Genomic DNA, 25,551 nt, shown 5'->3' with positions numbered 1-25,551 from the left:
ACAGCCGGCAGTAACCTTGATCAAGGAAATGTGTTAATTACCACAAAAGGCCGATTGCTGCTCATTCCGACAAGATCAACGATTGAGACCAGCTTAAATCGCATTACCGTTAGACGAACAACGCCTCGTAATCGAAACCGATTTATCTCCATGGTCGGGCGCAAAGATTCCAATCTGTAACCAAATCAAACCAAGCACCATGAACCTCAGCAGCTTGCCAACAACTTGCCCAGATGCTTCTCTTATTGACCTATCTAATATACCGTACTCCATCATTTGTTACAAGATACACCTATAAACAACAGCTGCAGTTGTTGAAAGCGTTTGTAACCGGCAAGCAGAGGCATCCAGCACCACTTTTATGATTGTGGTATGGCGTGCACATAAACCGCGGGAAAATGTTGTAACATGAGTAGGGCAATTTGTCAAACGGAACGCGCGCCTAATAGGGTTTGGTACGCCCTGTTTTAAGCAACATTAGAAGTCGTATTTTTACACCGCAAATCGCCGACAAATCAATCTTTATCTAAAGCTTAATCTTTATCTAAACTCAAAGTCATTTTCTACATGTGTTACTATGCAAAAGTAATTATGAACACATGCCGCGAATTTTGTCGGTGAGTTCTGTTTAAAATATTATAATGTAAGAGGCTGGCGATCGTTTTTTTTATTAGATTCTTTTAATTGATTAGCAATTCTTAAAAGTTTAAGCATACATTTACAGATTTACTTCATATTTATAAGTCTCATATATTTACAAAAAATTTAAGCAAAATTTGTTTGTGATTTATTTTCCAGCAAGTTCAACAACATAAATGCAAAAATTGTGTATAAAAATACTTTATCTACTTTTCTGCACGTTCAAACACCAAAATCTCTCTTTACTTTCAAATATAAAACCTTTAAGCATCAACAGCTAAGTTACTAAATATATTTCTCCCAGTAGCACAGCCACAGATGAATGAATGAACCGCCTTTACCGCAGTCAATAAAAATATATAGATGACAACTTATTGTTTACTGGCCATTAAATTTAGCGACCACGTCATCGGTTTTCCTGCTATAGCGTCACTGTATACCTACGTTGGTGCCGCCCACGTGCAGATGTTGTCGGGCGCAAAACAGATTTGTTTTTTGACGCTTCTGAGATTGATTACTGGGCACTGACCAGCATGCAACTGTACCATCACCTATAAAATTTCCTTTTGCGATAAACAAGTTTCCCTTTCGAACGCACGCGCCGCCGTAATTATTGATGCTATCCATCAAAATTCGAACTGTCGTGCTCATTATAGGGGAAGCTAAGGGTTGCTGCATCATTAGGGCAATGTACATCAACCAATAATTCCCCTAACACCCAATGTTTGCCGGAATGTGTGGAAATTAAAGCTGTTAATCCAACAAACTGGAAAAACAAGTGTGCGTGGCAAAAGTTTTTGAAGATTAAAAATATTTGTGGGAAAACTAAAATTTCAACGCGTTTTTTAATGTAGCTCTTGGTTAAATAATTGCTTTGTATACCTTGTTGCCATTTGCAATATTTTTACTAACAACATCATGCAATAAGGGCTAGATTGCTGGTTGTTAAAGAGTATGGATATTTGACAAAACTTAATAAACGTACCAAATACGTTCTATTGACTTCCAGAAGTTAGGATCCCTTGAGTTTTGCGATCATTTAAAACTGTACACTACATTGTGCACCAGTGTACGAGATTTTGGATGTGGATTCCCTGTGACCATATTTGCGACATGTTTTTGTCAGACTCACGCGCTGTATTGATTTTAATGTTTTATTCCACAAACTTAGTTGAAAACATTTTTTAGCCGGAAAAATCCCCCAATTAATCAAATCGTTGTTTTTCATAGGCTATTTTTAAGGCGGGTCATCGTATTACTGACTGCAGAATAAGCTAGTGGCAAACAAACACTATAGAACTATCTGAAGTAAATTGCTGCCAAAATACTGTTCATATTTAAATATCGTATTAGCATCGACAAACAATTTTCTATCGCTAAATGCACTTAACTGTATTGATTCTATAAGATGCCACTAAGAACTGGACCAAAGCGTTTTGAAACACAACAATCCGTGGTAAAACTATTTTCTTTAGCACAGTTTCATAAACTTGTTTTGTATGAGTGTTTATTACGTGTATAGCGTGTAATAATACGTCATGCAACTTGGCCTAATTGCGTGGTTGTGCCTTTGTACTAAAATTATCAAACAAAATAAGTATAGCGTAGGAGTTTATTATAGAATTCACCACACAAGTGCCAAACAGATAAATGTTATTGTGTCAATACAAAATGGTAGTGAAGTTTCAAAATACGGCTGATATTATAATATTGTACCATGCACTAAAAAAACGTCCACACATAATTGTTTGTTACGCATATTTTGTTTTTTTAAGTCTTGCGAAGACTTCCGGGGTTCATTTAAGTTTGCATAAAACAATGACGCTATTTTTATGACGTATAACAGCCACAGCTAGTCCGGTAGTTCTTAGGTCATTTGTTGTGGCCTGTTAAGTGACAGCCGTTTATCGGCATGTAGCGAAATAAGAAGGCAATTGTCCCCTCTACCTATTGAAATCTCGAAATATGTTACATTTTTTGTTGAATACAACACTTTGTTGTTCTTCCATTCGTTTCATGTTGTTCTCGCTATGGAAACACCCTTGAAAAATTGTTTGCTGGTCCCCATGTTTCCTATGCAATGTCTATCATACTCTTTTAGGGCTCAATGTAGGCTATTTTTGTCCCAGTATATCTATTTGTGGACCACAATTAAGGTGTTGAAAACACTTTAGTTTGTCCTGAAGTGATCGCGTACCCAAAAAGACTTGTTTGATGGCTCATTTCAGGTCATAGACTCGTTCGAAAAACGCTGTTCCTCCTATAGACAGCGCTTGTTTAATTTTGTTCACTTTTGCAACGATAGACAGCTAGTTTGCGCAACATATACAAAGTATACGTTGCGACATCGCAAAAGATAATGACCTTCAACCAGCAACGACAGGCTTTGCAGCACGATTAATGGAAACACAAAAAACATCCTGCATAACCATTATACTGCGGTATAAACAGCACCCTTTTGTACGCGAGATAGTTTGTGTACAGATAGGCAGACCTATAAAGAATTCGAGGAATTGCGGTAACGCTCTAACACAATGACTTGATTGAATTGTCGGTTACTCATAAGTTTCTACAAACTGATGCACAACATAAAACGCATCTGAATTCGATGATGGGCCAACGCAGTCATTATCAGGGGGTATGGCAGTTATCTTAACGCTAATATACAAAACATAACTTTTAAGTGACTGGATATTTGCAAGCTGTGCACAGGAAACAACACGAAACACGATTTCCGAGAAATTTACTGCCACTTCAAGTAATTAAAACGAATTTCGTATGCGTTAATTCTTCACTAATTTGTCGTTTAATTAAATTTCCATTTAATAAGTAGGCCAAATTCTCCTTTCACATTGCGTTAGAAATATTCAATAGTAGTTTTATGAAGCGAAAATAAATGCGATAATTCGAAACTTTGCATCTCTTTCACATTGTTATGTTCTGTTTACACTTTTCAGCTCATGCGACTAATATTTCGTCACCAGCTGCACTGATGAGACCTCATAGGTCGAAACAGATGCATTGTCTGAAGCTTATCATTGGTTTGCTCGATGCTTTTATACAGTTTACACTTGTTTGCGCAACATAAAGTTTTAACGTTCTGTAGATATTTCCGCCCTGTTGATTGTTGTGGTACAATTGTGTTATAGCATAGTCTGAACATAATCCTTTTTAACTGTCTCTTTAGCAAAGCTTCTACACGACTCATGTGACCAGTACATATAATGAAATCGTCAAATCTGTTTGATTAATCGCACTGCAAAACATGTCCCTTCAAAACACAATCTGATCCAAATTACAATTAGCATACTCTGCAAAAGTTTTCTAATTTGCACAAGCATATGGCAGCTGTCTAAATCATTTGATGTTATTCATTAGCACACCATAATGTTAAAATATCAAAGCTGTGAGCCAAATATACGGTCTAAAAACCCGTGACTATGCCGTTTGCAGCCAGTTGCACCATTTGATTAAGGCACGTGGCATAGCGCAACAAGCGACCTAATCGGCTGGACACCCTCTGTGCAATAACAATGGCAAGTATGACATCATAACAGGCGCGTAGAGAAAGCGGAAAATTGCGTCCCACATTCGACAATCGGAAGCGTCCGCCGAACGACACGGACTTCCGACGCCTGCTTACGATTCGTGACGCAACAAAATGCGCTTTGTGACGCAAAGGGGTTATGCGAGGTCGCCGGTGGTAATCTGTTGGTGCTGATAGCCAGGGAGAGCGATTAACGCTTTCGTTCGCGTTAACAAACCTACGGGTTTTATTTATTGATTTTTAATCCGTTTTACCCGTAAGTAAGTACGATCGGAACAGATTATTTTACTCGTTTTCATTAGTTAGTCGTGAAGATTAGTGATATTATTGGGTTTATACCAGGCTTCAAAACACCCCCCCCCCCACTTCGAAAAATGGGGCTAGGTCATGGGTACGCCAATGAAGCACAACCACTGTAATTGTTTTCTGTAACGTTGTCATCAATCAATTGTTCTTGTTTTATTTCTCCCCTTACACCCTAGCAACGTCTCGTGGCACAACGGTTGATGGGAACTTCTATTTTGTTGTTAACCCTGAAACAAACGTGTGAAAATAGAAGCTGCATGTGGGTGTATACATGGGCGTCCGCAGGATAAAATACAGGGGAGGGCAATACTATCGTCACATCGCTGGTTGATAAACGGCATTTCATAACAAAAATCATCCGACAATGCTACTTATTCTTGCCAATCCCGAAGTAGCAAAATAGTACTATAAATACAATATCAACTGTCACTGAAGTAGGTAGTAGGTTGGCAATGACGTAATAATATGCTTGTTAGCGAGCTATTGTTAAGTAATAATGTTAGATTCATGTAATTTGTTGTAAAACTTTATCCTGTTCTGTTACAGGTACAGCTTGTATTGGGCGTGTTTAACAGGGTGGAGTCCCACGACGTCTTCAATTTACGTTACCGGAATAGTTTTTGTTTAACACTGTGTGAATGTTTATCATGTTTTGTTTTAAGTTGCGGATTTTTCGACCGTTTGCGTTCTCATTTTTTCCAGAGGGGGGCACGCGCCCCCTCTTCCCCCCCGCTGCGGACGCCCGTGGGTGTATAGATTGTGTTCACAACAAAACTACTAATTAAACCAGATAAATTTGTTCATCTCCATCTGCTTATTTTACAGCTGTAACCTTAAAGGCACCTAAAACATATATCACAAGTTAATCCTTGGTCCACCTGCTTTTTTTACAACCGTGACCCCCCACGTGTAATGAATTTTAAGCCAATGGAGGAGTTATGCAGCTGCATGGCCCAGCATCGTTTGTATTAGTATCCAGAATTAGGTCTGCAACGCCCTCGTGCACAAAACACATTTGGTCTCGTACCAAAAACTGGCCGTAAAACCTTCGTTTGCTACCGGCAAACAGTGGTCTTACAATTTTGAATAGAAAAAACGCTGCCTTTAGCCGCAATGGATGTATCAAGCCAAATCTCGTGTGTATTTTTTGTGTTGGATGCGCTTTCTGCAACATTTTCAGATCATATTAAACCAATTCCAACGTGCCTGTACGTTCGTGAAAAGACGTTTATTTTTGGCATAGTTGTAAGAGGGTGATGCTCTACGTGTAAACGGTACAAGAAATTGCACAACATTGTATCAAATAGGGCAACTCAAGGGAAGCGCTAAAGTTAAAAACAAATTTACACCACCCGTAACATGATTGCAACCAAAGGGTCGGTGGGCAATGGTTCCTTCGAAGGTTTCAATTGCGTCGGATAGCGACTGCGTAGCGCCCACTCGCAGAATAAATTTGTCACGAATCCTCGTCGGTTGGTGACGCCGCGTCCTCGGTTAAATGGCGAAGGTGTTCTTGCGATGACGTCAAAAGCATTTTTAACGCTAGCAGATGACGACCTTGTGTGCGTTTTGCTTGCTAAGATGTAAATATAAATTAAAAGTGGGCAGGAATCGGTGGTCGGGCGCGCCCGACCCACATAGAGACAAAAAAGACCTGATCGGGATTCGTTTCCGACAGTGTCCTGGGTTCGAACTCCGTGAAAAAAAATTAAAACAGTTTAATCTTTGCAAAAAAACAGTAGTTTTGTACGATCCAACAGGATTTAACAGAAGACAACAAACCACCAGTAAAAAAAAATGATTTGTACATAACACGTTTATTGCGAAACTCGAAACAGTTGCTTCTGTGGCACAAACTATTCGTGGACGTGTTTGAAGATTTTTGGGAATCTCATTTACCTCGTGTTGTTGTTTTACCGAGTCTTGCACACTTCTCTGCGCTTCTTGCACGGCACGACGCGTCGCATCGTTGAACTTTGAACTCTCCTCCGACATTAAACGTTTTGTTTCCTCCTGTAGGAATGGTAAAGCATATAGTTTTAATTTCATGACCTTAACGTCTCAAATTGCACACACAATCGTATGAATACATCTGAAGCAAACTGAACACTTATAAAATGAAAAAAAAAACTTGGTTGCAATCTACCATATATGATTATTATGACATTGGTCAGATCCTCAGTCAATGCCCATTTCACAACATACTGGTGAAACTGCATTGAACATTTTAGCTCTTGACTAGCACCTTATGCATTTTGGTTAGCTCTTGCATGGCGTCCTCTTTTGATTGCAAATCCACTTTTCGCTGGATCTCAATCACTTCGACGATTCTCTCCTAAAATGCACATTTCCAAATAAGGCATACAGTTAGCAGGAGCTCACAACATCAAAGTAAATATCAATTATTGTTTAGGCAAGCTGACAAAAGAGGAGAAATGCTTTGCTTACTTTCAGATGCTGCTCGACAATTTGACTGGCATTGAAACACCTATCCACTACGTCATCACATTGTGACGTCACAAATTCCTTTACGTCACGCTTGCAAGTGTCAAGCAGTTCGTCCACGACGCTTGATCGTTTGGCGACTTCTTCCGCTATTCGATTGTCTATTGTGGATTGCTGAGAAATCAAAACATGACTTACATCCCATGGAATGGTAAAGCAAAGAAACAAACCCAGCCATGCTCTACATTTAAACAAAACTAGGATATAAATCAAACGAATCCGCAAGGTTTTGCATTACGTTTTTTTAAGCCAGAAGGAGAAGTTATGAAAAACTAATGCCAGGGGTGAGAGTAACAGTTTAAAATAAAATAATAACTGTTTAGAACTGCTCATACTTCTGAAAATCATTGTAGACAAGGGAAGGGGTACGAAGAAATTTCATAAACTTGCCAAGGGCGAGTTCCAAAAACGTTCTGCACCCGGATTTTAGCGCACTACAGCACTGTGGGTATAATTAGTTAACAGCTTAAAATGAGGATTCGTTGCTATTTCTCTCACTTGAAGTTCCAACAGCTCCACGCATTTTTTCGTGATTTCCCCAAGTTGCTTTTCAAACTGTAATTGTTGCTCCTTGGCAATTTGAGAGCAGAGATTGGTGTACTGTTCTGTCAGTGCCTTCATCGACTACAAGACAAAAGTATACATTTAATACGCATTGCCACAAACGACCTGTCTTTTAACGCCTAATAATATACAGTAAACCTCGTTTAAACCGGATTCGGTTAATCTGAATCTTCGCCTAATTCGGACATATGTTTTGGTAAGAACGGGTCAGGGTTAACCGAGGTATTTTAAAATAGAAATTCTTGAGGTAATGTTTGGCACAGTTGTCAATAAATTCGAAGTCCAAATTCTAATTTTACATTTTTGAAGATGCAAAAAAGATAGTAACGGTACATACAAAATGGCAGTAACAATTACGAACAGCGACCCACTTTAAAATTTATCTAATTAGGAAAACAGCTGTTACACGCTTTTGTGTTAATACGCGATCAGTATATTGAGTGCATACAAATCATTTTCAACATTGTGTTTGTATGCAACTTCGTAACAGTAACACACAAAAAAAACATTTTAAAGCCCCACACAAGTGATTTTCAACCAGTGTTTGTTGGAAAACTAGTGTTCCGCAAGATTAATTTAATGCAAAAAATGTTCCGTGACTCAAAAACGTTTAAAAAAACACTGCCCTACGCAACATTGTACAGCAGTGGTTCTCAAACTTTTTTTGTTGCGACGCCTCTGGAAAAGTTTTCTGAACTTGCGACGCACCAGCAAATAAAAGGTAATGATGAAACATATTATTAAAGTTGTGTTTATTGATACAACAACAAAAAGCCACGAAACGGAACTATTCTGCGACGCCCTTGGAAAATTGAAACGACGCACCAGGGCGTCGCGACGCACAGTTTGAGAACTACTGCTGTACAGGTAACCGGTTCAAAACGAAGCAACTGAGTGCGCCATTGGTTATATTAATGCGTTAAGCTGAAAAAAAGCCGCTGTTTGGTCGCTAAATTGTGTCGACTCCCGACATAATTATAGAAACAGATCCATTACATTGATGAAATCACCGATGGCCCAATTGTATCGATTTACACAATGCAGTTTATTAACGTCCGCATTGCAGGAATCAAATGCCTACTGTAGAATCGGTTGTATGCTTACTCGTTTGTAATTGGTAGTAAAGCTACATACATTTACCATGATAACAAATGCACTGAATCAGTTTTAATTAAAAATATAAAAATGGGTTACAGTTTCATATTTTATTTTCTAGTACAGAAAAACAACATTTGTCAGCATAATAGGAAATGAAAAATTAAACAGCTGTTTTCCTGACCTAATAATACCACAGTATTAAAAATATGGTTTGCTTAAAGAAAAAGAACAATATATATTCTCTTTAAAAAAGGGGCACCACAATTAAATTCCTTAACCAACAATTTCCACATTAATGAATTTGATTCCAAAAATGTCAATATTTTAAATTTGTTCAGAGGTAATGTCAGGGTTGGACGTTGGACCAATGAATATATTTTTACCTGTTGAGCTTCATCTTTCACTTGTTCTATTTCCTCATTTTTCTGTTGATTTAAAACTTCCACTTCTTTTCGGTGTTTCGCTTCTTTTAACTCAATGTCGTCATTTAGTTCTTTGACAGTGTTTGCAAACTCCTCTTGAATCTCGCTTGTACTCTTCATGGAAATAAGAATGGTAATAACACAAAAAATTAAAACATTAGCAAAATGCATATTAGACTGAAGAAACTGTATTTTCAAGATGTTTAAAATGAAAACTATTGTCATAAACTTGAATCAAAGTTGAATATATATGCCAAGATTTTTTTTTAACAAGATCCTGAATTGGTGTTTACCTTTTCTGCTTGTCGTTGTAAAATTAGGGCATTGTCCAATTTGGATTTTAACTCTGCAACGATCTGGCTTTCATTTTCAATCACTGGTTTATTTGGTGGGGGCAGTGCTACTGCAGAAAGAAATGGAGAAGTAACATATACAAAAGAAATCAAATCTTTAAAATCATCAGACACAAAAGAATGCACAAAATTCTTCACTAAGTAGCAAGTGTGCAAAAACACATCTATACTAAATAGGTAAAGAAAACAAAATTTGACTAGCAATTTTTTTCCAGGTTATTTTGTTGAAAGCCAATATATAGGGTCATAACCAGTGCGGGGATTTACATTTTTTGTCAGCCGGTTCTATCACAAAAGTTTTATTTTTTTCGTTGGTTCTGTTACAAAAATTTTGACAGCAATCAGTAATGCTCACTGGTTTGCTGATCTCATAAAACTTTGTGAGACGTTTCTATAGAACCGGTGCGAACCGGCTGAATCCCACCACTGGTCATAACTACTGCAAAAAAAAGTGGACAGAAATGGACTTACCTTGTGCTATGACATTGGATGTATTACCCATTGTCTTGTCATTGCTTGTCCCAGTCAACTGCTCATCACTGCCAAAAATATCAGCAAAAGCATCATCAGTGTCTGTCGGTTTAGGTATGGAGGAAGTAGTTTCATCATTCCCTTGTGTTGCTTGGTCGATGCCTGTGCAAAGACATTTTTCTCTTGCAATGATGTATCATGTTAAGAAATCCACTAATTTGTGTGGTACTAATGACGTAAGACACCCACACTAAAACTGTTTGCTGCAACAATGACGGATTCAATATATAACGTCTGATGAATAAACAAAATAATGTCTTATGAATATGTTGGTTTTACAAAATGGAGAGCTGTAACTTAAAAAAATGGCCTACCGAATTCGCGTTACAACTTTCCATTTTGTAAAAAACAAGCAATGTATGTATTTTTTCCTTTACCCAATGTATTATTTAGGACAATAAATGGATTCCATGAAGCTCTATCGCTTAACGATGGGTAGGACAACTTGTGTTTTATCTAGACTTTGGTTTGCATTAGGTAGGATTGGCTGTCCTATAAGCAATATTAAATTTGTTTTTTTTTTGTTGATCTCAAGTACATACCTTCAAATAAATTGGACTCTTGTGGTTTTTCAGAGTTAAGGTTATCTCCAGATGACTTCTGCCTAAACACAGAATCGTTTTTTTATTTTTTTTTATTCAATGAATATATATTTAAATCATACAAAAAGTGTGAATGTGCTCTGACCAAGCAATATTGTTTAAGTGAGCAAAATTAAAGTTGGGAAAGTTAGGGGTAAATTTTCAGCACTTAGTAATTTTCCCATTACTAAGGAAAAGCAAAAAGGTTTACAACCTCTGCCATAAAAACATCCATGTGGAATAGAAAATGAACCTGAGTTAAGTAAAAAGATTTTGCAAAATTTAACAAAAACTTACACTTACTGATTTTCCTCCATAACAGTTTCCAGAACATTTTGTCCAATACTGGGTTTATCAACCTAAAAATTTGAATAGTTTAAAATCTGCCGTAAGTTTTTCAGGCAAGACTGCCTTTGGCTTTACACATAGTTTATTATTATAATTACCTGATTGTTTGTAATGATTGTCAGTTCCTTATCATGCTGTTCAGCTACTGGCTGTGCCTCTTTATCATGCTGTTCACTGGATGATGGCGAAGCTAAACATTAAATTTATAAATAAATTGCATAAGGAACCTTATTTTACAAATTGTTCAGTTTATATGTGGAAAAAAGTGGACTTTAGACCAGCAACAATGGCCTAAAATAATAAGGATGAACTCTTAGTTTGGAACAGTATAACTAAACAGTAGTGATGGGATGAGTACCCGCTATTTGGTATCAAATGATTTTAGTGGTATTGATACTTGTACTCGGTATCGAAATATATTCCCTCTGTTTTCGATACCGAAGGCCGGTTTACACAATAACAATACGGACAACTTTTTCGCTAATATTTGCTTCGAAAAGCACAAATCGGTAAAAAGTTCTGCCAGGTTACGTATATATTTTTTTTTCGCTATTGTGCAGAAATCACATTTTTCTACATGCTTCTGCGCGTATGTGTGTGTGTGTGCGTATGTACCCCAGCCATGGCAGACAAATTAGTTAGTGATATACAACTAAGTACAACACTATATTTAAGTACTCGGTATCAAAGGTATATACGCGTGGTACTCGTACTGGCTTCAAAATCTGGTATCATGCCATCACTACTAAACAGTACACAGTACACAAGACCAAAGATTACTTTATAACACACAGTCCAAAGTTAATAAAGGACTAAAAAGGTCTTTGGATCACATGTTGCTTGGTAAGTACATTTTACCATGTACATGTTATATATACATGACATAGTTGCAGTACAAGCTTGGCTTACCTGTGACTTGCTGTTGGGCCTGAGGTGTCAAGAGCCAGGCAGGTGCCGAAGAGCTGCTAGATGACACTGTAGAGCCAATAGGACTCCCGACATCTGCACTTTCAAATGTCCCAAAATCATCATCATCCCAATCATCAGCCATTAAAAAACAGTTATATATCCTAAGTTGTTGTGCAGATTAGCTAAATAAGTGGAAATAGACATTGCGAGTAGAGCACAGCTGTTATATTCAACATATACAACAAACGTTTGTATAGAAAAGATGACACATCTACAAGAGACTGACAGAAAATGCCACCAGTTTTGCTTTGTACACACAGAAATTATAATGAGTTTAAAAGAATAGAACCTTACACAAGTGCACATTTATACTCCACACCACTGTATACATGCAACATTGAGTATAAATAACAAAAGCACACAAATTAAAGTGATTTCGTGATTAAAAAAGAATGAAATTAACGATTGTAAACTTCATTTATTACCCAATCAAGTCAAAACTTACATAGTGTTACAAAGTGTGTGACAAAGTACACAATTAAATCATTTACAAAAATGTACACACAAAAACTGTGAGAAAATTAGATGGAAAAACATCAAATCTGAATTTCAGACATTCATTTTTAAAGTCAAGGGAGCAATAGCACAGATTATTGTCAATCAACATGTAAAGCTAGTCTTTAAGGTTCTTCAAAGCATTGGAAAGCCAGTCCAGCCCCTCATACAAGCCATCACCACTTGTGGCACAGGTTGATTGCATATACCAATTTCTTGCTTTCATATTATGTAAGCCTAGCTTTTCTGTCAGCTCGGCAGCACTGAAAGCATTAGGCAAATCCTGCTTATTAGCGAAAACTAACAAAATGGCTTTCCTCAATTCGTCTTCAGATAAAATTCGAGTCAACTCCTCCCTTGCTTCTTGGATTCTCTCCCGATCATTGCTGTCGATTACAAAGATAACACCTTGTGTATTCTGATAGTAATGCCTCCAAAGGGGACGGATTTTATCCTGACCGCCAACATCCCACACAGTAAAGCTGATGTTTTTGTATTCAACAGTTTCAACATTGAATCCAATAGTTGGAATAGTTGTGACAATTTCACCTAATTTTAGTTTGTACAAAATAGTGGTCTTTCCAGCAGCATCAAGTCCCACCATAAGAATTCTCATTTCCTTCTTTCCAAACATCTTAAAGAGGTTAGCAAACATATTCCCCATTTTCTAAGTTTCACAGATAAAATACCCCAGCGACAAAAATAAAAAGAACTGCAAAAAAGAGAACATAAAACTATATTATTAAATATATCTGTTTTTAATAAAAAAGGAACTTCATTTATGCTGTATTTTGTTTTCAAAACAGTGATAAACGGTTATAATGATGCCAGTATAAGAGTAGGATATTTCAAACACTTTTACTACAACACTGATTTGAAATATCTGACCTGATCTAATGGTCAGTTATCAATAGTTAAGAAATCTTTTTACATATTTCCAAAAAAAATTAAAGGTAATTGCACACCAACAGTTACCTATTCCACTTATTAATCCAAAAAACTGAACAATCGAAAAAAACTTACCGGGCCGGCACGTAAAAGGTCACGCTACACTTCATACAAGTCACGTGACAACTAAAAAACTATTTTTAACGGGACAAAAAACAAAAATTATTTACCGTAGCTCAACAGGCTTTCGCTTTGTGGTGTCTTTATTGTTAAATCCCATTCCCCTTTCTAACACGGGACAAAATTAGGGACAGACTCAACGGATATATACTCAACTCAACTTAACTTAGCTCATATTTACCAGCGGTAGGCCTATAGATTGACCTTTTATTAACAACTTTACAGCATTGTGTATTTCCAAATTAGCGTTTGTTTGCGAGGTGTGTGTCAAGATATCTTTAACTAAACGAAACAAACCCAACAAAACAAATAAGATTATCTAAACAATTCCGTTACTCAAATTATTATTTCGCTTAAAGCATGGCCCAACGTGGCCACTTTTCTGCAGATTTTCTATGTGAGAAACTGCACGACGCGCACGTACTTCGTCCGCCGATTTCCTGCGTTTATTTTGTAAACTATCATGTCAGCAAGATCATAAGGGTTGCTGCAGTTTATCAAAAAATGTACAAAAATGCCCAGGCATAGCTTAAAATTTTTCAACATCACTCACAGTTATAGTTGAGTTGTAAGTTACAACAACGTAACCTAGGCGGAGTGCTTGACGGTAGCCTATTGTTACTTTTATAGACGTTCCAGGACTCCTTACATAGATGATAAAGCATAACGTGTATGAAAAGTGTATGAAAATTAAGAGTCATCAGTAACATGGGAGATCTTCGATTTGATGGAAAAGTAGTTCTTGTCACTGGCGCAGGAGCTGGTAAACAGTTGTTGTTTATGTTGCATTTTTTATTATTTTAGAATACTTCAAAGTAACAAAAAAATAAAATACTAGGGACAAATTGTCTAAACTTCTTCTTGGACTGTTCAGGAGTGCACAAATATTCAAAATATAAACAAGTCATTAATCTAGGTTTTTTATTGCCTCAAGTTTATAAACTATTTTCATGAATGTATTGCAGGTTTGGGAAGAGAGTATGCCATTGAATTTGGCAAAAGAGGAGCACATGTAGTAGGTAAGGATTTGTTGTCGAAAATACAAACTGATACCTTATGAACGATATTTCTTCCAACGGACAATTCCTTCTATGAGGGGTTTAGTCTCCCTGCACACTGTTTCCCGTTGACTTACAGCACGATGTTTACTTTCTAACGATAAAATGTTGATGACTAGTTTATTTTTCTAATTTGTGATTTCAACGACCATACGCGAGTTTCGATGGGTGAAATGACTTCGATATGTTTGTTCTAACGCTGCGTTCATTCTAATACTGTTTTGTTGATTTGAAAGTTAACGATATTGGTTCGACACAAAATGGCGTTGGAAGCCCAACCAAAGTTGCTGACCTAGTCGTAGAAGAAATTCGGAGAAATGGTGGAAGTGCTGTAGCAAACTACGGTAAGATGTTGTAAATGTAAAGCATTTCTTTGACAGTTTCAAAATTCGGAATGCCTTTTTTAGATTCCGTTGAGTTTGGCGATAAACTGGTTAAAACAGCGCTTGACAACTTCGGCAAGATTGGTAAGTCAATACACAACATAGCCTTTAAATTTAAATGATAATATGGTTTTGTTATTTAAAGTATACACTTTAAAGTATAATTTTTTTTTGTACACGTATACACTAAAAAAAACTACAATTGGGCCACACCATTTCTCTTTGTTTTTTCAGATGTTGTGATTAACAATGCTGGGTAAGTTAAGCCATTTTCAAGTTAAGACCGGAGTTGCAAGCAGGTCAAAAATTAGGATCCGAACCCGGTTCGATCTCTAAAGTACAAGCCAGAAACCAATTTTTTCAAACATGTTTTAAGTTGTGTAATTGATTTCCAATCCGTTTCATTCCAATTTATGCGCGAACACGTCCCGAAAAGGAAGCTTGACCCGACTTACACCTCTGTGTCGTAGCCTAGTTTGTGTTTATTCCTGTATAGAATACAACTGTGTGTAACAGATTTAAACTTTACATATTTATTATTGCTTTGGGTGAAAATTATTTAATAGCGTATTTTATGTTTGTTTGTACAAGGTGTAATATGTGGGCGAATCTTCTGAACTTAATATTATATACGCTACATGCTTTTAACATTACGATGTGTGACAAAATATGTTACAAAATCACACATGCGAGCCTTTAAGGTCGCTTTAATTAAACATGAGCATTAACGTCATAAAAATCATATCTTTAAAGTTTGGTGAACAAAATTTTTTTATGGCCTTTAAAAATCAAGCTATTTTCTTCTTAGCATCTTACGTGACCAGACATTCAGCCGCATGAAAGAACAGGAATGGGATTTAATACTAAAAGTCCACCTAAAAGGAAGTTTTTCGGTGACAAAGGCTGCCTGGGACCACATGAAAAAACAAGGCTATGGTCGCATCATTATGACGTCATCACCTGCAGGCATATATGGCAACTTCGGACAATCAAACTACAGTGCAGGTTTTTGTTGATTCAGCACAATCAGTATGAAACAAACAAACGCTTGACTCATTTTTTCTTTTCAAGAGCAGTAGGAATTAAAGGTTATAGCCAGGGTTACTCTACCGTCCTTGTTTCTAACATTAGTTCCAATTTTGTTGGGCAATTTCATAGAAAATTTGATTGTCCTTACTTCTAAGAAATGTCCTTGTTTTTGACTTGAGTCCTAAATCGCTGCTACAAGTAAAAGTAAACCTAGACCTAAACTGTCATAAGATGCACGAAATATTTTCTACAAACAAGAAGTTGCTGGAACAGATTGTTTCTGGCAAAAAAATATGGCATGCGATATGTCATGGCTCGTATAAATGCAAAGATTTGTTTAAAAACGTTTGTTTCGTTTCGTGGGAAAATTTAATATTTCGGTTGTTCTTATTTAGGGGTCCAACTGGACCTATGTCGATGGCAACCCAGGTTAAGCAGTATTTTAAAAAACAATAAAAATTTATTTTTGCTTTTAGCCAAACTAGGACTTGTTGGGTTCGCCAACACTCTTGCATTGGAGGGAGTAAAATATGGAATCCATGTCAACACCATTGCCCCAACAGCATGGACAAAATTAAGCGAAAAAGTCATGCCCCCCGGTAAGCCAATGTAGTTAAGTTAACAAAGATGTCATGCACCAATCCTATTCAAAAATATTGCGGGTGTTAAATATGCGTCGTCAAGGATAAACTGTACAAAATATACATATAGGTTCAGAAAAGGAATTGCTACCTGCCCACATCATGCCTCTGGTTGTATACTTGTGCCATGATTCCTGCACTGAGAATGGTAAATATATTGTTATTGCTATTTTTAATGAAAATATGTTATGGCATAGTTGTCAGTTAGGTCGGGATCTTTAGAAAAATTAAGCAAGATTTCGCCACACTTGCAAAGTTAGTTTATTCTGTACATAAACCATCGGAGGTGATGGTTCCACAGAAAAATGACGCACCCAAAATCAGTTCAAACACAAAATTCTTGTTTTAGGTTATTGACTTTCTTGACAAAAAAACTGTCCTCCGTTGAGCTACCTCATCAAATAAATTCTTTATCTTTTAGGTGGTCTGTTTGATCTTGGTGGTGGCCTTATCTCAAAACTGAGGTGGCAAAGAACAAAGGGAGCAGTACTGCGAGAAATCGGCCGCGAAATGACGCCGGAAGATGTGAAAGAAAACTGGTCTGCTGTCACTGATTTTTCGGAGGCCGATTCATTAAATGTTAGTGCAGATTATACTAAGCAGGCCCGAACCCTAAAGTACACGCCCGAAACCGGGCTCGAACCTAATTAAAAACACAAACAAATCCCGAATTAGACCCCAAAATGGAGTGTGGAATACTGATTTATTGAAACTAAAGCCCGAAATTGGCCCGAACCGAACCCGACCAAAAAAGCCCGGCTCGACTTACAACCCCGAGATTGTGTAATTATATGTGTATACATAAGTAATGTTAAATCTGACTTTAGCGAAAAAAAGAAGAAGATTTGTGTTAGTCAGTTTTGCGACATTATCTGAATGTTATGTGGATACATACAGGATATTCGGGTCTAAACTGTTGCTTTTAAAATGAATTATAAGAATCATCAAACATCAAGGTCCGTTTACACCGGATCTAAGATAGCGTAGAAAAACGATAAAGCATGACTAATTTTGGCGAAGTTGAACAAAGACTGTGTCCCGTGTAAACAGTCTCACTTTATTTCTATTTAAGTTTTCTGTCTTTACTGGAAAAAGCCCCACAATTTTCAAGAGAAAAATCCTAAAATACAACACATAAAGAAATGATATTGTCTAACCTGCACATCTTTGAAAACCTTAAAATAGTTGAAGATACAGTAAATTTACATTGTGCAAATTGTAAAGTTATAGACCATGGTATTGTTTCTTTTAGTCATTTTCATAGTCGTTCAATAGAAAAACGGCAAGTAAATGTTGTAGTGTGCTACAAAAATCTTCTTTTACTTTCAGAGCATTGATGAATTGTCAATAAAAATCGGCGAAGCTATTGCCCGAATACGAGCGGGAGACAACGACCTTGGGTCAAGGCACCCGATTCGTCCCAAAGCCATCAAGAAACACAAAATTGCACCATTTAGTACAACATGCAATCGAAATGGGGTTATACTCTATGCACTGGGAAGTAAGGAATCTTTTGTGATGGTTTTGGTTGCTAAATAAGCTCGATATGTGATTAAACGCCCATCTTAGGGCTATTGATGACAAAAAATGTCCACACCGTAGAAATAAATTTATATTGGTTTATTAGTTTTTAATTTAACTTTGCTGTTTTTGTCCCCAAAGCCTACGAACTTCCCACATTGGGATTCGCTGCAAAGGGCTTGAAGTAAATGCTTTTTTGCATTTTTCAGCCGGAGCTTCAACTAAACGAAAAGACAACTTGAAGTTTTTGTTCGAGGGTCATAAAGATTTTTGTGCTTTGCCGACCTATGCCGTAATTGACTTAAAACTTACTGGGATCGACGGACTGAACATCAACTTCGCAAAGGTTTAGTTGACTTAAAGTAGCAACAAAGCCATGAAAACCAGTTGCGAACCAAAAGCTTTAAAATAAGCCGTTTTTGGTACGCACAATTTTTTTTCAACAAGACATGTGACAACGTATCATTACTTTACGTATCAAGCGCCCTTTATGTCAAAACGTAAAAAATAGCCTTTCCTGTCACCAGGTGCTCTAATAAGACCTTACATAGGTTGAAACAGTACTGTCTGCAAATTAATGCTTGTTGTCCAGCTTGTTCATGGAGAGCACTACCTGGAGGTTTTCAAGCCAATCGCTGTTGAAGGAAAACTGACAAGTCAATTTAAAGTCGTTGACGTGTTAGACAAGGGCTCTGGTTGCGTACTGATTGTCAATGGTGAGTTAGGGTGCAACGCACTTGGTTCCTTGCAACAAACTTTAAAGTAAACACCAAAGAATTTGACACACACACATTAAAAAAACTATAACAGACTGCTAAACTTTTAGTTTTGTTACCAAGCATATTTCATAGACTTTTTTGTTTATTCGGTAAATTTAACATACTGTTGTAACAAATTAAAAACTGAAAAAATCGGAACCGCATTGACAAATTTCAACGCTAGTTTTAAACATTTACAATCCATTTAAAGCTCAAAAAAGAAAACGGTTTGTTTTTACAGCTGAAACGTTTGACGAATCAGGTGATAAAGTTTGTTTAAATCAATTTGTGACGTATATAATTGGAGCTGGTGGCTTTCGGGGACAGAGAACATCCGATAAGCAGAAGGTAAAATTACGTGGGTTTGCTCATGCAGTTTTTTTGTTGTCCACAAAGGGCTGTACCCATATGCTTGTGCTTGCCCAGAGCTTACGCTTTTGTACGCATCCGGTATATTACCGGGAAAATGGAGTCTTCTGTGTTGAACTGTTAACTTTCCAAACACATTTAGACAAATCTACAACGAACGAGCGTTTAAAACGGATTTTTATTACTTAGTGCAAAGTAAAGCGTGAAACATATTAAATCTAAAAAATAAAAAAAGTGCTATAACCAAACCTTCTTTAAAAGATTTTGCATATCTATAATATATACAACGCTATAGTTCTTTATGTGCGTGCACGCAAAACATATTTTCTCAAGACGCGTAGGAATAAAATGTTGGGTCGAGAGCAAGCTTACGCTCAAAATTAAGTATGCGTTTTTCTATCGTTTTTTTGGGGGGAGGAATCTAAAACTTTTGAGCTGTCAAAGCATATCTGCACAAATAAAAAGCTAATTTATATTTATATACCAGACTGTGGTATCACCACCAACGCGAGCACCAGACGCAGTAATTGAGCAAAAGACCAACGTCGACCAAGCCGCCTTGTATAGATTGAGTGGTGATCACAATCCATTGCATATCGACCCAGGTTTTGCCGCTATGGGTGGCTTCAAAGAGCCGATCTTGCACGGGCTCTGTTCCTTTGGCTTCTCCACCCGACATGTAATGGAACAGTATGGAAACAACGACCCTAAGATGATCAAAGCTGTCAAGGTATGTGCTAAAAATGTGCGATTTTTATGTAACGCGAAGCATTTGATAAAAGCTTGGAGAGTTTGTTTATTCGTTTAAAACAGCGGTTCTCAAACTGGGGTCCGCGGTCCTTTTGTGGTCCGTGAGGCAATTTTTGGGGGATCGCGAAAAGGTTGATATAATTTTATAATCTTATTTGGAGTCAGTTTGTGCCTCTAAATATGTTTAAATCAAAGTAGGATTGAGAATCGACTGTATCCATTGCGAAACAATAGCCTTTATTGCATTACAATTAACAAAAATGTAATTTTTCGCGCACAATCGTAATGTTTTTGTCTTGTCTGTGATGTCACATGCTGTCTTTGGATCTTTGTTATGCGCAATTTTGCATAACTAGCTAAAATCCTGCAATCAACTTTCGTTTTTCTGAAATACACATTAAGGACCGCGAGCCCTCGAAATAATGGCAAAGGGGCCGTTTTGAAAAAATAATAAAAAAGTTTGTGAACCACTGGTTTAAAAGAAAAAAAAAGACTTCATAGGCGTTCTTAACACTTTAAACTTGAAACTAGAATATCCCAGCTCGTTGCTTATTTTATTAACGCATCTATTGGGGCACCAGAAATATTGCGATCAACTTGGTATCTGTTTATTCGATAAGAGTGTGAACTAATCGGGATTGTCAAGTGATTATTGCTACGTATTAAAATAGGTCGCTCGTGAGTTCCTTTTACCACTGTGATGAGTCTTATTTATTCTCAGTTGCCTATCCTGAAGTAAAGTGCAACGCCACTGCATTTTATATGGTTAGAATTATATTTAGCAAAATACCGAAATTTAGCAAAGAGACACGAAATTCAGCGAACTACAACGTAAACGAGAAATGCACAGTGGAGTATTAACTCCAACTCTTACAGTCCATATATACTGAAAACCAGAGAGCAATATTTGAAAAAGGAGAGAGAAGGGCATTTACTCGAGAGATGAAGTTCTCAGTTACACTTGAGTTGGCACCGATAATGCGACTTTAGTTAGCAGTTCTTGCGAATCATAAAACATTGCGTACAAACCAAATACTACGAAATCGCGTTTTGAAAGACGTTGATCTAAAAACAAAAGACCATTCACCTAGAGATGCTGACTGGACAAATGCGCTTTACTACATAACCGAATATAAAAGGGATGAGGGTTCCGAGTGTTTATGGCTATTTGTGTGACCAAGTTCTTGTTGCTTATTTCAAATGTTCCTTTGACTTATATACCGTGTTATATCATAAAATGATGTAACAGCATCTTAATTAATTGAAGTTTATGAAAAATATCAAGTCATTCATCCTTTATATTTTGCGATACATATATTTCGCCTTTATAGCATCATCAGTATTTAAAAGCAAAAGTGTAAACACATAGGCCCAATGTCGGTGAAAATGTACGCAAAACATATTTAACTGTGTAAAACCATCATAGGCGTTCAAATGAATTATAGGTTCGTAAAAAAACTCAAACAAATCCCGACTTTAAATGAAGAAAACTTTTATTTACATGTGTGGGATATTTGTTAAGAAATTTGACTGCCTAAAATCCCATCACAGTACCCACATATATTACATTGGAATGTTTCAAACAATTTTTAGCGGTATTTTTTTTGCTTTAGGTTCGTTTTGCATCTCCGGTTATTCCAGGACAAACCCTTCGCACTGAAATGTGGAAAGAAGGAAGTCGTGTGTTTTTCCGGACGGTGGTAGCAGAGAGCGGTAAGGCGTGCTTGACCGGAGCTTACGTTGATCTTAACACTGATGCAGCACCAACTTCTAGTGCACCAAAGGAGGTATCTTTAGCGGCTATGACTGATATCCCGATTATTAATTTATAAAATAAAGGTTTCTGTTTAAAATACGGTTTTGATTGTGACTATAGGCAATAACTTGTTCTCTGGTCTCGAAACTGGTTGATATGAGTTGTTGAGTTTATTTCGCTTGGTGAAAGACAACATAGCGACACAATTACACTTCCCAACCTTTCTGTAGTCACGGACCCCTTTTATAAATTTTATACGCCAGAGGACCGCCAACGTAATTTTTCGTAAGTCTCTTTATGTTTTTCGTTTCTTGCATTATACATTATTATACTTTTTGCGCAGCATTTTAATCAACATTCACAGTTCTAAATCTCAATAAAGTTCTGTACTGTAGCAACAAAGAGGTTGTGAACCACTGCACTAAAACAATCACCAAGCTGTAAATAGCTGCGCAACGGTGAAACGTTTTGGAGCGCATAAAAATGGAGGGCACAATTGGTGGATGAAAGCTAAACGCGTTGCAGATGCACCGTCACTACAAGGCGTATATTATAGTTTAGGGGTCAACTGACTGTTTACAAGTTTTATGTATCTTCTGGCTCTGCAACAGTGCTTCTTCAGTCCTCAGTCACGACCCAAAAATAGTACGTTATTTGCTTTGGTTTGGCTGTCAAGTATAGCGGTTCAAGGAAGGCTCTGTGACATTGAAATAATTTATTTTAAGATTTGGGTCGCCAAAACTTTGCGCTATTAGTTAACGCCAAATTTTAGTGGCTCCACCACAAAAGGTTTAGAATCACTTTTCTACACAGTTAAAGCATAATAACCCAAAGGAAATCTGTCGATAAACGGTAATTAGTAATAGTCACATACAATCTGATAGTAAAGGAATTGCGGTAACTTCATGTATATGTGCTAAAACATTGTGAACAAAAATATCTGTATTGCTGCCTAGCAGGGACCTTCGACTTCTTTGGCGAGCGACGCGTTTTTCGAGGAAACTGCCAAAACTTTGACTCCAGAGATCGTGAAAAAGGTCAACGCGATTTTCCAATGGTACATCACAACGGATGGAAAAGTGGCAAGAGAATGGGGTGAGTGTGTACTGCAAGCCAGGAGGTCTTTCTAAGCCGGGGGTGCACAACCTGAAAAGAGTATTGTCAGCCCAGTAGGCAGATGTGTCCAACTTTTTGTACACCCATTGTGAGCCACAGTTGCGAAAAAAGGCACCAATTCAAGCGTCACAAGGTCGATGGTGACGTCATAAGCAATAAGGACAGATCGTTAGACTATTCAGCTTAATATGTGGATTAAGTTAGAAATTAATCCTGGCGCAATTAGATAGTACATATATGAGACGAACCTATTTTTCTTCAATATTTTATCAACAAAAACAAGACACTGGGCGGCCGTTGGTGAAAAATGTATCTGCGATGCTTACATACAAGTCTAGATTTAGAATTCTATGATGCAAACGTCACAGCGAGAAGTTTGCGCACTCATGGTCTGAGCTCAAAAATAAAGTCAGCTTTTCTGCAAAACCGAGAACCTTCCCCTTCCACTTTGATATTTCAATGTATACCCTAAAATGGCTATATTCTGCCGTTACTGTGTTTCGAACAAACAAAATGGTATCACGTAATGGACGTGCTGGGGAATTTTTTACATCGTAGAATGTTTCAGCTTTATCGTAATCCATCCATGAAGTATGTAGGCTTTGTAAAAGTATTTGTCCTCACAAACTTGCAAATTCTTCTGCCGGCGCCCATGATATTTTTATTTGACATAAAGGGAAGTCAAAAATAGTAAGTATATGGTGAAAAAATATTTTTTGTTTTTGCTGCAGAAATGGACCTGTTGAGTGGACGTGGTAAAATAGTCCGCGGAAAAGCTGCCAACGCTGATTGTACTATTACTATAGCAGAAGAAGATGTGATCGAACTATTCAAAGGGACTACTAACCCCAAAAAGGCAAGTGATGACGTAACAATGCAAAATACGTAACCCAGGTATAAAAGTTGGTTTATGAAGAAAGTGTATTTTTAAATATAATAGACCAGCTGTTCTCTTATTTTCAAGTAACACAAAATGCGATTATTCGAGAACAATTTTATTACTATTTTCATCTTATTTCTGACTTAATAAATTGAGCTTGAGCAGTGCTGGATTAAGGGTCTGCAGGCCTGTAGGCACAATGTATAAGTGGTCCGGAAATCGGGATTGTCAACTAAAAAATTAGAATTATCAGTGTTGCCTGATTTTAAAGTGGCCTGGATTTTTGACTGGCCTGTAGGCACGTGCCTACTTTGCCTAATGGTTAATCCGGCACTGAACTTGAGTCATTTGCACGCAAGTTAATCTTACGAAACTGCAGTAAACAAAATGCGTCCTACATTTTGTTGTGGGAATAGGAATAAATTACCTTTGTTGTGGGAATAGAAATAATTAAAACCGGGTTTAGTTAACTGACATTTAGTGTTTGGTACAGGATCTCCCGCAAGTAGTTAGGCATCTTTTTTGTCGACGATCACTGATTATATTTAAAATGATATGTAAGAATAATTGACGAAGCAACCGTGCTTCCTAATCAAAATCAGTCAACAAAGTTGTTTAACGATATATATTTCACCCCAAAAGCGCATCTTCAGTCGTTCTTATTCAAATAGAATCTAGTTAATCATTTAATTTCACAAATATATTTGGCTTGGACCGCGATTGCTCGAAAAGTTGCAAAGGAACCGTTATAAGAAGTAAATTAAAAAAGTTTTGTACAACTGCACACGACAGATATTTTGTATTTTCCCCAAATGACTAGTTGGTTTTAATTAAGTTAGTGTTTGTGTAATTACTCTTTTTAAATGCTTATCAGTACAATTTTTATGTAAGTTTTTTTTGCATTCTAGCTGTTTTTGAAGGGGAATATTGAAGCAACGGGAAACGTATTTCTAGCACAGAAGCTAGAAGTGCTTTTCAAATCTCAATCAAAGTTGTGAACAGACCCGAAAATAATAAATCAATCAGATATCCAGAAACTGGCGTCTTTGCTACATAATAGTTATACCTGACGCAAATTTTTACCTTACAAATGCACTTGTTTATTATTGTCTTTGGCGAACTACTGATAAAATTGAACTTTATTTAAAAGTGTTGGTTATTCGTGCTACATGTAAGGATTGTACTCCAGACTTTCGCTGTCTATACGCGAATGTGTCAGCTGTTATTCTACCAATAAGATTGTTATGTTAATAATATAATCAACAACAAAAAGTGTCAAATAAGAGGTGTCTCTTTTCATGGTATATTATGTATAGAAAACTACATTTGTTTGAAGTAACGGCTTCAACGTTATTTTATTTATTGCTTCGGAAATAATTGAAATTGAAACATTTCCAACGCCGCTGTTGTACGTTAATGTTTTGATCAATTTTTCTTTTAGGGAGTACGATATAGGCTGATTACTCTGAAACAAGTGTTATTCATGATTTTTTAGCCTTAATACCCACAAACATAAGCTGAATATACATGATGCATTATAAGACGGTTGTGCGTAGCGCCCTGGTCTAAAATATATGATTTGTCAGTATCGTTGGAAATTAGAGAAACGTCGGAGTGCTTATAGTTTTTGCAAACAAAAGTTTTTATAAGCTGCAGACAGTGTACTGTTTAGACCTATACGGTATCATCAGTGCAGCTGGTGACAAGAGATCGGCCGTATTGATTAGTGTAGCCATACGACGGCACTACATGTTGTTGGGGTAACAGGGTAAAAACCCATGCCTCATCTATTCTGTGCGATGCCATAAGTGGGCATACACCACAAAGGAAACTGGCTCACACCATGGCCAACATTTTTTTAAGT

At 37.0% G+C, this 25,551-nt stretch overlaps 2 protein-coding genes and 1 pseudogene across 4 annotated transcripts; 1 reads left to right on the top strand and 2 right to left on the bottom strand.

Annotated features, from left to right (window-relative positions):
• Positions 1-5,701: 5,701 nt before the first annotated feature.
• On the bottom strand, positions 5,702-11,959 carry LOC145223998 (uncharacterized). Its single transcript, XM_080090412.1, has 12 exons — positions 11,804-11,959; positions 10,993-11,084; positions 10,850-10,905; positions 10,508-10,569; positions 9,906-10,067; positions 9,375-9,484; positions 9,043-9,195; positions 7,496-7,621; positions 6,941-7,111; positions 6,738-6,827; positions 6,392-6,505; positions 5,702-6,068 (listed from the first exon to the last, which is right to left on the bottom strand). Exons 1-12 carry the CDS (start codon positions 11,943-11,945, stop codon positions 5,949-5,951), a joined length of 1,398 nt encoding a protein of 465 aa, XP_079946538.1. The 5' UTR covers positions 11,946-11,959; the 3' UTR covers positions 5,702-5,948.
• A 26-nt stretch (positions 11,960-11,985) lies between these two features.
• Positions 11,986-13,438, bottom strand: LOC145223999 (ADP-ribosylation factor 1 pseudogene; annotated as a pseudogene). The gene is made up of 2 exons (XR_013859540.1): positions 13,382-13,438; positions 11,986-13,070 (listed from the first exon to the last, which is right to left on the bottom strand). The product of XR_013859540.1 is annotated as an ADP-ribosylation factor 1 pseudogene (transcript).
• Positions 13,439-14,054: 616 nt separating this feature from the next.
• LOC145223080 (peroxisomal multifunctional enzyme type 2-like) lies at positions 14,055-25,546 on the top strand. Of its 2 annotated transcripts, none has more exons than XM_080089392.1 (18): positions 14,055-14,189; positions 14,392-14,445; positions 14,721-14,828; positions 14,892-14,951; positions 15,102-15,123; positions 15,676-15,872; positions 16,373-16,495; positions 16,608-16,685; positions 16,959-17,116; positions 17,867-18,038; positions 18,268-18,404; positions 18,651-18,774; positions 19,058-19,164; positions 19,673-19,915; positions 21,549-21,722; positions 22,651-22,786; positions 23,539-23,663; positions 24,596-25,546. In XM_080089392.1, the coding sequence occupies exons 1-18, from the start codon at positions 14,135-14,137 to the stop codon at positions 24,683-24,685; spliced, it is 2,163 nt and encodes a 720-aa protein (XP_079945518.1). In that variant the 5' UTR covers positions 14,055-14,134; the 3' UTR covers positions 24,686-25,546. The 2 variants fall into 2 exon arrangements, with proteins under 2 accessions (XP_079945518.1, XP_079945517.1); XM_080089391.1 differs by having other exon boundaries at positions 14,061-14,189; positions 22,648-22,786.
• The last annotated feature ends 5 nt before the right edge of the window (positions 25,547-25,551 follow it).

The sequence above is a fragment of the Phallusia mammillata genome, chromosome 4, assembly GCF_965637545.1.
Source record: "Phallusia mammillata chromosome 4, kaPhaMamm4.hap1.1, whole genome shotgun sequence".
Classification (NCBI taxonomy): domain Eukaryota; kingdom Metazoa; phylum Chordata; class Ascidiacea; order Phlebobranchia; family Ascidiidae; genus Phallusia; species Phallusia mammillata.
The sequence above is the reverse complement of the archived record's forward strand: the minus strand, read 5'-3'. Positions and strand labels throughout refer to the sequence as shown.

Coding starts and splice junctions, on each gene's coding strand:
- LOC145223998 (XM_080090412.1), bottom strand. CDS start 11,945: ATGGCTGATGATTGGGATGATGATGATTTTGGGACATTTGAAAGTGCA. Junction 7,622..9,042: donor TGAAAGATGAAGCTCAACAG/GTAAAAATATAT, acceptor TTTGTCTTGTAG/TCGATGAAGGCACTGACAGA. Junction 6,828..6,940: donor TTGTCGAGCAGCATCTGAAA/GTAAGCAAAGCA, acceptor TGTGCATTTTAG/GAGAGAATCGTCGAAGTGAT.
- LOC145223080 (XM_080089391.1), top strand. CDS start 14,135: ATGGGAGATCTTCGATTTGATGGAAAAGTAGTTCTTGTCACTGGCGCA. Junction 18,405..18,650: donor TGAACATCAACTTCGCAAAG/GTTTAGTTGACT, acceptor CTTGTTGTCCAG/CTTGTTCATGGAGAGCACTA. Junction 19,165..19,672: donor GAACATCCGATAAGCAGAAG/GTAAAATTACGT, acceptor TTTATATACCAG/ACTGTGGTATCACCACCAAC.